Source organism: Bos grunniens, chromosome 6, assembly GCF_055505025.1.
Source record: "Bos grunniens cultivar Pamir isolate PY7600 chromosome 6, Bosgru_T2T1.0, whole genome shotgun sequence".
Classification (NCBI taxonomy): Eukaryota; Metazoa; Chordata; class Mammalia; order Artiodactyla; family Bovidae; genus Bos; species Bos grunniens.
The window spans coordinates 60,353,372-60,367,324 of NC_141170.1; the positions used below are offsets into that span (position 1 = coordinate 60,353,372).

General features: G+C 39.8%; 1 protein-coding gene across 17 annotated transcripts in view; it reads right to left on the reverse strand.

Annotated features, from left to right (window-relative positions):
* Positions 1-13,953, reverse strand: part of FAM114A1 (family with sequence similarity 114 member A1) — a 67,671-nt gene that overhangs the window by 23,365 nt on the left and 30,353 nt on the right. For 10 of the 17 annotated variants that reach the window (XM_086406118.1, XM_086406120.1, XM_086406123.1 and 7 more), the window contains 4 exons: positions 11,474-11,587; positions 11,247-11,353; positions 8,748-8,882; positions 4,008-4,160 (listed from right to left, as the gene is read on the reverse strand). In XM_086406118.1, coding sequence (XP_086262244.1) covers positions 4,008-4,160; positions 8,748-8,882; positions 11,247-11,353; positions 11,474-11,587 — 509 coding nt within the window. The remainder of the gene's footprint in view (positions 1-4,007; positions 4,161-8,747; positions 8,883-11,246; positions 11,354-11,473; positions 11,588-13,953) is intronic. The other 7 variants (XM_086406119.1, XM_086406121.1, XM_086406131.1 and 4 more) reach the window with 1 other exon arrangement.

Consider the following 13,953-nt stretch of genomic DNA (forward strand, 5'->3'; position numbering starts at 1 on the left):
TTCCAGGAAGGGTTCTTTTTAGTGAAGGACTCTTTGGTCAGCATCTTTCTATTACAGCATCTCTCTTGCTTCTTCCTAGTTCATTCCATTATGCCAAGATGATGTGCATTAAATCTTTACTTCAATCCAATAATAAATAATAAATAACTATGCACTCCTCAATAAATATTCATGGAATGCTGACTATATGCTTGGCCCCCATGCCTAAGTGCTGTCGGGGACACAAGGGTAGAAAGTCTGGTGTGGGGGTGTCATTTTGAGGATTCTTGTTGTGTTTTGGTTAACTATTGGGTATATAAAATACTATAAAAATATTAGTTTTCCCTTAAGAGTCATAGTACACCACACTGCATGCCTATTGCCATCCTAGTATCAGTCTTGTAGGTAGTAAAGATTCCTTATCATTCTATACACCTGTCTAAGTTTTAGCCAATGGCATGTTAGCAGAGGAAATGTGTATCATTTCCAGGTTAAAGCTTTTAAAAACTGGGGACTCCCCTCTATATTCTCTCTCCTCATGCTGATGGGATGAAGAAGACAATGAGTTCCTAGAGAAGAAGGAAATCCAACACATTAGACTTGGACACAGGGGAAGCCACAGAGGCAAGAGTACGTGCCTGCCCAGAGCCCGCACTCTCTCGTCTAGATCACTCTCCAGGTGGCTGCAGGTTTCCTTCTGAAGTCTGTAAGGACCTCTTCCCCAGGCTGTGCTCCCTACGGAGGGACCATCTACCAGGCGATATACCCCTAAGCCCAAGGAATGGACAAAGGTGGCTGTCTGCAGGGGCTGTGTATGTGCTTGAACTGGGGCATCCTCACACGTGCTCATGAGGTTCCCTGAAGTGAGAGACAGCTCAGGGACAGTGGAGACAAAAGGAAGCGAGCAGATGGGAGGGTGACGTGGAAACTTAAGGAGTCTAAAGATTCTAAATGGGAACCTGGCCTTCTGGGTCATTATGAAAGTACATTTGTCAAAGAAGGATGACAATTTCTTTTTTTTTTTTCTGGCCATGCCATGTGGCACGTGGGATCTTAGTTCCCCAATCAGGGATTGAACCATGCCTCCTGCAGTAGAAGCATGGAGTCTTAACCACTGAATCTCCATGGAAGTCCCAGAAAATATTTTCTTTAACAATTTGTTTCCAAAAGCTCTTTAACTTTTAAATATGTGGTATGTGCTGGGTTACCTGATGAAGTGTAAGATGTCTAATTGAATTCCAGGTAAACAACGAACGTTTTCTTGGTTTGAGTGTCTATCTTAAATATTACACAGGACATGTTTGTACTAAAAAAGTATTCATTGTTTATCTAAAGTTAAAATTTAATTAGTCATCTTGATTTTTATTTGCTAAATCCGACAACCGCAGGAGGGTCTCCATTTGTATTCTTGCCAGAAGTCTGCGAACATTAGGATAGAACTAGAGGAGCCAGAGATGGACAGAGCCTGGCTTCTGGATCCTTAAATGCTGGAAAGCTGCCTGCTGACCAGACACTCATACCTTGGAGAAACCCTATAGCTTTTAAAAAAATTTTTAATTGGAAGATAATTGCTTTGCAATATAGGTTTAAGAGGGTGGGGATCTCTATATAGTTTTTGACCCACATTTTTTAGAAAGATTAATTATAACATCCAGTAAGTACTATTACGGGCTTCCCTGGTGGCTCAGCCATAAAGAATCCACCTGCAGCGGAGGAGATTCAGGTTTGACCCCTGGGTCGGGAAGATCCCCTGGAGAAGGAAATGGCAACCCACTCCAGTATTCTTGTCTGGGAAATCCCATGGACAGAGGAGCCTGGTGGGCAAGACTTAGCAACTAAACAATAACAACAACAGGTATTATTACTAAACCAAGAAAAGCTCTGCATTTCTCACAATGAAAAACTATGAAAATCTCCAGGCTGGGGAAAGAGAGACAAGTATGTGGGAGCAGTCTGCAAACAGAGGGCAATGCCCTCCTCCAGGGACTAATCCTCCTTCCTAGCAACATTAGTCCTTTGGGGCTGTTTGGACCCCAGGGCTCTTTTATAGCCTGACCTACAGTGGGAGCAGCTTATGTCTTTCTTCTACCATGATAGCTTTGAGGCAATGTGCTTCCCTGTAATGTTTTCAATAATAATAACAAATAAATATGTAAGAATGGATAAAAAATAAAATGTCATTGATATTATATATGTATATTCATATATATGCATAAAATGGCAGCTAACATTCATTGACTGCTTATTATGTACTAGGCAAGTTGCAGCTAGCTTCACATGGATTATCTCACTTAATTTTTTTAATACTTTTATGAAGTAGATTATTATCATTCCCATTTCATAGATAAGGAGATTGAGGTAAGATAGGTCCAAAATCATACTACAGCTACAAGTGGCATTTGATCACATCATGCCTGACCCCAAACCCTGCTTTTGTAGGGAAAAGTTGGTGTTTCAGTGGAAAATGGCATTTTCTAGATCAGTTTAGCAGATTATCAGATTCTGATTCCATGGGAGCAGTTTTATAACTCTGTAAATTGTAGATACCTGATAGCAGTGCAAAATAATTTGTCTATAGACATGGGAACAAATTTTGTCCAGTGGAGGGACAAGCTCCCCTCCTATGGAAAACCAGATTTGTATCCATTTGCATATTCATTTCAAAATTGCTTTATTTTATATGAATTTATACTTATTTGGCTCTTCCTTTGAACCAGTTATAACATCTGACTGGTTCTTTCATTTAATTAATGAGCTAAATAAATTCTTTAATTGGTGTTCATTTGGTAGGTATCTTCATGAGTCATGATTTTGCTTTAAAAAAAAATTATCCGTTAACAGTTTAACCACAAGACTGTCAGTGATGGCTGATGGATAACTAAAAAGGAAATAAACCCATTGTAACTTGTAACTGTAAAATCTTGGGTGTGTATGGAGGGTGGGGTGGTGTCCATCCTGTTTGGTTCTTGGTTTCCTGTTACATGGCAGAGGTCATCTTTCCCTGATAAAGTGAGTCTCACGAATGTCTCAACCCCCCAAATTCCACATGTGAGAAGACGAGGCCTAGAGAGAGTCAAATATCACTTTTTCCTTCTTCCTTTCCTTGGAAGGAACTTGAACTTCCTTCGAAGTTCAGTTTCCTGTCTGAGGCCCTGCCTCTCCCCAGGGAATGTTACTGGGCTTCTCACAGAAGGTCCAGAGGATACTGCCCTGTGGCCTCCGTTGGAAAAACACCCCAGAGCACAGTCAACCTGAGGTGCACACAAAAGAGTAATATACACAATTAAATGAGTCAATAGTTTTGAAGTGCTCAGATTAGTCATTATATAAATGCCATGTACGTATTAAGTAAAAACACATTTGGACATGGACATGCATACCACATAAATCCTTTTTTAAAAATAAAAAAGAAATCACAAGCTCTGCTGACTTCCACTCTTCATGTTTTGTTTCTCTGGGATCACAGTGCGAGGGTGTGAATGTGCAGGGCTGTGAGGTAATTTCCCAGAGTTCTGTTCAGGAGCATCCCTAAACAGAGCTTTAATGCCCAGTAAGACAGTCCTGCCCTTCACGGCCCAGGCATTCTAACAAATGAGTGAATAAATAACCATACCACCCGTGAAACTAAGTGTATTAAACCCTGCAGTCTGGTAGAAACATCAGCTGCTTTGTTTCCACCGGGTAGAAATGAGGACATGGCCAGTACCTCTGATGTGGGTACCACGGCACCAAAGAGAGGCACAGGCCAGGGGCCGACAGTCAGGTTTCTGCACGCCTTTTGCGCAGAGAGGTGGGGTAGTGATGATTTGTATCAGGATGGCCCTCTTGGGACTGCTGACAGGGAACAGCTTGGCAAGGAACAGAGAGGAAATAATACGGAGCCTGAGCAGCTCATCGGGCCATAAGTGATTGTGACCTCAGCACAGAAACGAGGCTCTAAAAATGAGGTATTTTAATAACAGATTTTCTTTCACGTTTAAGAAAACACAGTCATGAACATGCTACTTCCAACGACAGGACAGACATACCTTGCTTTCGCTTTCATTGGACAGAATTTCCAAGGCTTCCAGGTGTGACAAACCTTGATACTCATCGAACAGCATCCCATAGTGTGCGGTCCTCTCGGCTGTGAGCTGCTGCGCCAGCCTCTGCTTCTCCTTCTCTTTGGCCTCCCGTAACATCTGCACAAACACACATTTGTACACTAGATGTATGCTTAAAAGCCCCATTTACTGCAAGATGTAGGGGGAGATGAACACTGACTTGGTACTAGTGAAGAGTAGGTTTTAGTCACTTTGGAATTTCTGCAAAAACGACTTTTTAAAAAAAAAGGTAGGGGAGTTTTTATTTCCCTATTTTTTGACCACATCACACAGCTTGCAGAATCTTAGTTCCCTGACCAGGGACCAAACTCATTCTCCCTTCAATGGAAGCATGGAGCTCTAACCACTGTACTATCACATTCCCCTATAATGACTTTTTGGATTAATTTTTGAATTCTTCATGTTCATATGTACACAACAAAACAAAGCAAAATTTCTACTCCCAGGAATAAGATTGAAAAGAAGGAAAGCAAAACAGTGGTTTCCACTGAAGTGTTTTCTGTGTGTGTGATTAATTTTATTTTTTTTAATGTCCAGATTTTCTATATGAGCAAATTTAATGTACACTGGAAAGCTCAATCTACTGTGACAGGATTCATTGCAACTTGTACACCTAGGCAGACTTCAAAGGAAAAATAAGTTGATCTGATTTAATTTGAATTATTTAAAAATTTTGTGTGTGTGGTTATTAAACATCTTCAATTAAAAAAATAATAAAACATAAGCTCATAGTATATTCCTCACCAGATACCTAATATAAATGTAAATATTAATATAAATAAATGTTAGCTTATCAATTCTTAGATTGGTTTTGAGAAAAATGACTGTGAACTGACTTCCTCTTCAGGTTGATCATTTTTCTCCAGTTATGTTTCTATTGATTAAATAATAAGACAGTAAACACAAGTTGACCAGTTACTCATAATTTCCTGCACTTCCTTTCCTTGACTCTAAGCACCGTTTATTTGATTCCTCATCAAGGTTACTGTGACATTGTTTATAGGGTTCTTTAATACCTGTGAAGAGCACCATAAATGCACTGGCCACTACAAGGCCACAAGAGGAAGATCATAAAAAACAGATTTGGGTTTTTATTAGGTGTCAATAAACCAATCAGCCTCATTCTCCTTTTCAGTTCCTGAGGTTGTTAGCCCAAAATCCAATAGGCTACAGAAAGAATTCACCCTCCTGTCTGTTTTCAAGACTGAATAAGTACAAGGTTTGAATTTTAAAACTTTCAAAACCACCTCTGGGAATTTTTAACACTTACACAAAAGCCAACTACCCTCACTGATCTCACTGGCTTGGTTGTGGTGAAGTAAAGTAACAAAGTGACACTGAAACTGCTTCCTGGTTGCCCTCTTTCCAGGCTTCCCAGGTGGTGCTAGTGGCCAAGAGTCCACCTGCCAGTGCAGGAGATGCAGGAGACATGGGTTCAATCCCCAGGTCAGGAAGATCCCCTGGAGAAGAAGATGGCAACCCACTCCAGTATTCTTGCCTGGGAAATCCCACGGACAGAGAGAGGAGTCTGGTGGGCTACAGTCCATGGGGTCACAAAGCGTTGGACGTGACTGAGCTGGTATTATTCTTTACCTTCTTTCTGGTCTACTTTTTCTTTCTTTTTTTAACAGCACTCATCATCTTCTAAAATATGAGATGATGTATATTGTTTCTTTGTCCCTCCTCATTAGAACAAAATCTCCAATTTTAACCAGTGATGGTCTCAAATGCTTAGAACAGTGTATAGCACATGGTGGACATTCAAAATGCATTTGTGGAATGATTGAATGAATGAATAATTACTCTTTGGAAGGGGGCTGAAGTGGGTAATGTTGTGGCCATCCAGTGTAAACTGGCCATGTGAATCATAGGTGCAATGCTGAGATGTATCCTAGAGTGTTCCCTGGTGGCTCAGCTGGTAAAGAATCTGCCTGCAATGTGGGAGACCTAGGTTTGATCCCTGGGCTGGGAAGATCCCCTAGAGAAGAGAATGGCTACCTACTCTAGTATTCTGGCCTGGAGAATGCCATGGACTATATAGTCCATGGGTGGTAAAGGGTTGGACATGACTGAGTGACTTTCCCTTTCACTTTTAGATGTGTAATTACAAACAAATGCAGATGGCAAGTGTGTATTCTTGGGTGACACATTTCTATGAGCAGTGCTACTTACTTTTTCAATAAGTAAGTGCGCTGGGGTCGCAAAGAGTCAGACACGACTGAGCGACTGAACTACACTGAAAGCAGAGGTGACAAAAAATTGTGACAGTGCCACAAAAACTATGGTAAATCTGGGAACTTGACCAGGTCCAGTTCTTCACTTTGCGGGAGTGTAAACTTAGGCCAAAAATTCACAAGACTTAGTTTCTGAACTTGGTCACATTTCCCTCCCACACTGTCTCCTTCCCGACTATAATCAAATTTATATATATGTATAAATTTATGTATACATATATAACATGTTTATATGTAAGTACAGATGTGTATATATAATATAATTATATACATTATATATATATATACATTTTATTTATATATATATATTGAATATATAAGGGTATCAATTTATACATATAGGGAAAGTGAAAGTCACTCAATCATGTCTGACTCTTTGCAACCCCATGGACTGTAGTCTACTAGGCTCCTCTGTTCATGGAATTTTCCAGGCAAGAATACTGGAGTATGTAGCCATTTCCTTCTCCAGGGGATCTTCTTGACCCTGGGCTGCCCAGGAATGCTCACACTGTAGGAATGAAAGATAAACCCTTTTCATTCTAAGCCACATTGATACCTGGGTTATTATTACTATTATTGGTTTTGTTTTATTTTGCATTTTTATAGCATCTAATGTTAATGGACTGATTAATACAAAATCTATTTTCTTCTTTAAAGATCAAGAGGTTAATGGTCTAGCTGACTCTGCCAAGTCTCTACCAGGACTATAATATCACAGTGGTTACATGTGGGTTATTATGGAAGTGTGTGTTAGTTGCTCAGTCATGTCTGACTCTTTGTGACCCCATGGTCTGTAGCCCACCAGGCTCCTCTGTTCATGGGATTCTCTAGGCAAAAAAATTGGAGTGGGTAGCCATTCCTTTCTCCAGGAGATCATCCTGATCCAGGGATTGAACCTGGGTCTCCTGCACTGCAGGCAGATTTCCTATCACCTGAGCCACCAGAGAAGCCCCTAGAGTGGAAGAGCCAAGAAGAAATCACCTAGAAATCAAATTTTTTAGGAGCTGCCACAGCTGATATCACCTGTTTTCAGTGATATCTCCTTTGTGGCTTTCTAGCACTGAGTCATGGGAAGACGTGTCTGTCCTGCCAGTGAAATTTATAAAATCCTGCATCTGCTGCTTTTGATTTTGGTAAGACATAGAGAGACCTGGTATGTCAGACTCTTAAGGGGGAAAGTGTATAGTATGAAGGAGCAAGTTCAATATTAGAGTTTTGTATTTGGAAAATAAGATAAATATTACTTTTAATTTAATTGACTACTGTAAGTAAAGCAAAACATAAATTAAATTCTTCATATCATACTTCTCAAGGAGGAAAACTTTACAGCTGGAAGTGTGACAGGAGAAGTCCAACCTTGCATATAGTAAGAGAAATGTAAACTAAGATTCCATTGAGATAGCATGTTTACCTATCATCGTGACACATAAAAAGACAATGATAAGAACTAACATTCTTGGGTGAGAACTATGAGTCAGGTTCTCTTCTAACTCATGTAATCCTCACAACAAAGCTGTTAATAGGCATTGATGGTCCCAGTGTGCAGAAGAGTAATCTGAAGCACAGAAGGGTTAAGTCATCTGCTCAAGGTCAAGTCATCTGCTCAAGGTCATGGAGCTAGAACCTGGTAGAGCCAGAATATGATGGTACTGCAAACTGAATGTTTGTGTTTCCCCAAAATTCTTTTGTTGAAACATAATCCCTGGTGTGATGGTATTAGGAGGTGAGGCCTTCAGGAGGTGATTAGATCACAAGGGTGGACCCCTCACAAACAGGATTCAGGTCCTTATAAAAGAAACCCAGAGAGCTCCTCCACCTTCTTCCACCATGTGAAGAAGCTGGGAGAACATCAGTCTCTGAATCATAAAGCAGGCCCTTAACCAGATATTGAATCTGCTGCTGTTCTGACCTTCAACTTGCCAGACTCCAGAATTTTGAGAAATAAATGTTCGTTGTTTATAACCTCAGCCTATGGTATTCTCCTATAGCAGCTGAATGGACTTGGACAAATGGTATCAATGGAATTATCTTTAAGAAATTATTAAGTATGTATAATTTATATTTAATAAAGCAAGATACAAAAGAGTTGGTTAGTGTGCTATCATTTGGTTGAAAAAATTTGTATGTATACATGTGCATATACATATATATATATATTTAGCTATATTTACCTATACAGCCATATCTATATCTAAACCTGTCTATATGTCTCTGATAGAATCTGTAAGAAGCTGTTAACAATGGTTAACAATGATTGTATCCCATGAAGAGTGGCTGGGGAAAGTAGCATATTAAAATTTCAATTTTCACTCCCTGCTATTTCATGTCTTTGAATTTGACATGTGCTTTAAAATATCTATTAAAGAAGATAAATAAAATCTTATTTACTTTATTGACTGAAAGAACAAATCACAAAAGTACATAATCCCACCTGAGATAAAGAAACAGTTCTCTCCATGAGTGTCTTGGTCCGCTTAAAACCTGGGTCACTTTCTGCAAGGACATTCATGGTTTTCTTGCCGATGAATTCCAAAGCATCAAGACCACCAGTTAAGACGCTTTTACCCTGCCAGTGAGGTAATTGCATGAGATTAGGTTTTTACGTTTTGCTATTTCGAGGCAGTCAGCACCGCCTAGAATGAACTATCTTCAAATATTAAAAGCAATATGAAGTCACAATTTTTTCTCATCAGGAGATTTATCATTGATTTAATCCTATTTTCTTTTCCTTGGAAGAGCATATATCATATAATTTGTAGGACATACAATGTTATTTTTAAAAGGTGCTTAAGAAAACCAAAACATTTTAAGGATTAATTTTATTGGTGTGCATGAATAGGTACGCTTCTAAGACAAAAAATTAATAGATGACCCAGTTCCCGATTTTGTTTGAAACAATTTTAACACAAGTAACAGAATTATTTGGAGCAGTCTATAAAAATGTCAAATAGTCATGCCAATTTAGGGAATTCTTTAATCTAGGGCCCTAGAGTGTAGGACCCTCAGGCTGCTTCGATGGCTCTTGCATACTTTCAGAAACTAGCAATAACTGCCTATAATTAGTATATTCATGGAATAAGACAGGTTAATTTCTACATGCTTCTGGCTCTAGAAATTATTCTATTATATAGTTATCCTCTGCAAATCGCTTTGCCAGCCGGTTTCCCTTTTTAAAAAAAGAGTAAAACAACCAAGATTAACTTAGATAAACTGTACATAACAAATAGAACTGCATACATTTCTTTGCAACACCTTGTCTATACCCCAACTACACAACTACAATTACAATCTGCATATATCTGTGTTTTCTCACCTTACATGAGTTTGCATAAGTTATATTTTAATATTACTATTTTATTATTTATATACATTATCCATTTTTCAAAATTATCACTTCAATAGCAATATTCTATTTCACTGATTAATATACTTTATTAGTCATCTCTGTTTTGGACACTTAGACTTTGTTTTCAGATTTGGGAGCCAATCAATAATCACACTAGAAAACAATTTTTTAAATGCACATATTTTGGGAAGACTAGGAGATAATAGCAATTACACTTTGGCATAATTTAAAATTTATTTTCTCCTGACATCCTGAGGCTTACTTCAGTGGAGAATAAAACTGGAGGATGGAGGGACTTTGGCAGATTTGGTGGGGGGTGGGGTGCTGGAACTTGGAAAAAGGGAGAACTGGAAAGTTGGAGAGCACACGGAAAGGAATGTGAGGAAGCCGAGGACAGACTCAGAGGGCCTGGGTCGTAGCTCAGGGAGACCATGAATTCACTCCTTGTACCAGAGATAATGAAACCGTTCCACTCAACTCCCAGCTCTACAACCCTCTCTGCACGTCTGCCGTGGACATACTGAACTTGTACTCCCAAAATATATTAGCTGACTCCTAAAACATATTAGCTATCCGCTTCTCCCTGCTTAGTCTAGAGTACTTCAAGTAGCAAGGAGAGGAACAGCCATTTCCTATTTCTGGCAAGCCCTGACATGAAGTCTGAGTAAGACGCCTCCATATGTGTCCACAGTCCCCTCATCTCATATGCCTTTGCATCTGATAACTGTTGAGTTGCCTTCACCTTCCAGGATGTTATTATGCCCTCCTGTCTGTCAGCTTATGCCCAACATCTAGCATAGCTCTTGGTATATAATGAGAGCTAACTACCTTTTTTTAAAAAGTGAATGAATGAATAAATTGGAAATGAGCCATAGTTTATGAAAAATTAGCTGTTTGATTTTACAAAGCAGAAAGTAAATCTCTTCATCTGATCCTGAAGACTAGTTAGCTGCTTCGTTTCAGCTGGGGTGTGTCCTTTTTTTCATTATTGATCAGTGTCTTGTCAGTAAAAAGCTTTTTAAGCTTCTGTTAGAGGAAGGGGCCAGGGAAGGAGCCTGCTATTCAAGGAAAGAGAGGAGTGGGAACTGGGAGGTAGGGATGGAGGAAGAATGTTGGTCTTATTATCTGGAAACACGTTAGAAACATCTTGGGGATGCTTCTGGTTCTTTACTGGTATGTGTATATACATACTTAGAATCACTTCATAATTTTTCAGATTGAAGGTTAAGAGACACAGAACATTTCGGAAAAACAACTGTCCCAGCTCTAAGAAAGAGCCCTCCCTCCCTGGTAAACAGAGACTGTCCTTGCAGCTGTTGGAAAGGGCAGTGTTACATCAGACTGAAAAATATTCTTTCTAAGCAGCTCTTTTCTTTTAAACATAAAGTATATTTCTTTTTGTTCTTATCATCTTGGTTCCAAGGTTATGCCTACTCTGTCAGAGAAAGCATAACAAAACCATAATCAAAAGTTTTGAGCAAGGCCATCTTTTCTCTGATGTATCTAGGTCACTGGTAAATAGAAATATCAAAAGAAGGCACAGGCAGACCTCAGGGAAAACAGAGGAAGCAGCTAATGACTCACTGTGTTCTGAACGGCATTGGTAATGGCTGACAACATGCCCCGAGACCCCGAGGAAGGAGAAGTGGGTGGGCTTTCTGCGGGGCTCTGATCTGCGGCTGCATCGGCTACTAAAGAGAAAAACACCCTTTTAGAGTTTGTTTTGCTGATCTGAACTTGGAAATCTATATTTGTGCACATGGTGTAATATAGCCCAAGTCCAGAAACACCCAAAAAAACGCACCACTCACTTTGAGAGACTTCATTTTCATCATGAGGTTGGGCCCCTTCGGAGGAGCCAGAGTTCACACTATGAATCCGGAGGGTGGCCCCTGCCTTTTCCTTCACTGCTGTCAATCCATGACCTGTCAGGAAAGAAAATACGACTCATAGATACAATAGAAGCCCACGGTCTGCAGGTTCCATAACTCATGTCCCAGAGCTCCTGTAAGCTGGAGGAGAATATCCCAGTTGTGGGAGAATGTGGTGGTTAACAGCATAGACTTTGCGAGCCCCCAGGCGTGGGCTCCAGTCTGAGCTCAGCTTCATGTCTGCCTAGCTGGGGGACTTTCGAGAAGTTCTCAACCTCTCTGTGACTCAGTTTCTCCACTACGCTGTTGTGAGGAGCAAATATGATAAACACATGTAAAGCGTTTATTTTTTCCTCTTATTTCTCACACTATCCAATAAGCAACCTGGGGTTCCCAGCCCAAGATGTTATCTGTGAACGATATTCCTGTCTTACCCTCTTTCTTCTTTTCTAAGTCTCTCAGGGTGAGTATGCATCATTTATGTTTTGATTTTTTGCATGCCTATCCCATTGTAGGTGCTCAATTACCATTGAACTGAAATCAGTTGCGCCTTAACAAGCTCTTTCAAAGTGCTAGTCATCTGTTTAGTACAGCCTCTGTGTGTGACAGCCCGGTCTGGAGATATGTCCAGATCCAAAGGCAAGCCGGTGGGAAAACCAGGAAGGGCACACTACAGTTGCCCTGACATTTGTCTTTAGCAGTAAAACAATCCAAACACAAGAATAGTCAGGATGAGGGGCACTGATCTTACTCCATCTTTGTGGGGACAATGCCTGTATTTCCTGGAGCTCAGCACAGCGGGTAATCAATAATGATTTAGTGAATACAGAGCTGACCTTCCCATCTACCCTCCCACTAATACACACACACACACACACACACACACACACACACACACACTGCTTGGCTTGATAGAAAAATAGTTTTGTCTACATTTTATTTTGGCACAATATTTTTTTCTCTTTAGAGGATCCCATGATTCTCAAACCAAACAAACAAACAAAAAAACCCGGATAGTCTAGTGATGTCTTAAGTGGCTATTTTGAGTTCTTGAAGGAGAAGCAGCCTGGGCTTCTATCGTCACAGCACTCACCTCCCCCTCAGGGCCTGGGGAGAAAATGGAAAATTTCACTCGGGACTTGGGCAACCTCAGGTTGTTGAAACCCAAGACAGCAGCAATAATAATACATGGGGTGGGGGTGGAAATCCCAAGTCACAACACGATTTGAGAGCCAAAGAGAACTGTCTAGTCATAGAGGACACTGTTGAAATGACTGACTGTCATCTCCTGAGTGAGAGAAAGATACGGATGAACCTCAAACCCAAAGAATCATTTTTTATCAATTTTAACCTTATTTATAGAGGAATCTTAATCACAGCACTAAAAATTACCAAACTGATATAGGATTAATTATATCCACCTGGTATTATACACTACCTAGAAACCACTGAAACTTAGGAAACACTATTTACAATGCTTACAACATTAATTACGTACAGAAATATGTAACTATACTCGTGTAGATCATTAGACACAGTTTGAATTCATTATTGTTACTTTTTAAAAAGATGCACTATAACTGCCAAAACTAAGACTTGAATTGATTTCAATTAAAGCATTTCAGTGGAAACTTATTGGAGTTTCAGTAACACATTTAAGTTATGGGATATAATTTTGTTGTTGTTTTTAGTCATTAAGTCGTGTCTGACTCTTTGGAACCCTATGGAGTGTAGCCTGCTAGGTTCCTCTGTCCATGGGATTCTCCAGGCAAGAATACTGGAGTGATTTGCCATGCCCTCCTCCAGGAGATATTCCCGACCCAGGGATCAAACCCACATTTCCTGCATTGGTGGGTGGATTTTTTAACCACTGAGCCACTTGGAAAGCCCACAGGATATAATTATCTAACATTTATATACTGAGACCATATTCCTTGACATCCTTTAAAAACATATATACATATATGTATGTATATAACACACATATATTCCAAAGGAAATAACATACATTCAAATCTCAATCCATGATTCTCATTTAGATTTCTGGGAGCTAAAACCAAGGAATAAATAAATTTCAGAAGGCTAGGAGGCAATTGCTACATCTTCTTTGTGGAAATCATTCAAGAGAGATGACTTCACATCCTTCCCCGAGATCATTTACAGTTTATGAACCTCACTGTGATTACCTTCTCTTTCACCTTCTCCACCTCTTGCAGGTTAGGACCATGTCTGAATCTTTTCCTGGGGAAGAACTACTTCTCACCATCTCAGAACACAAACAATCATGGATATATATACACCACCTGCCTCTTTGTTTCAGCAAGGAAATACCATTCTATGTGCATCATAAGAATGTGTTTGTTGAACAGACATGACAATATGCTGCTACTTCAACCACACACGCACACACGCACACACAC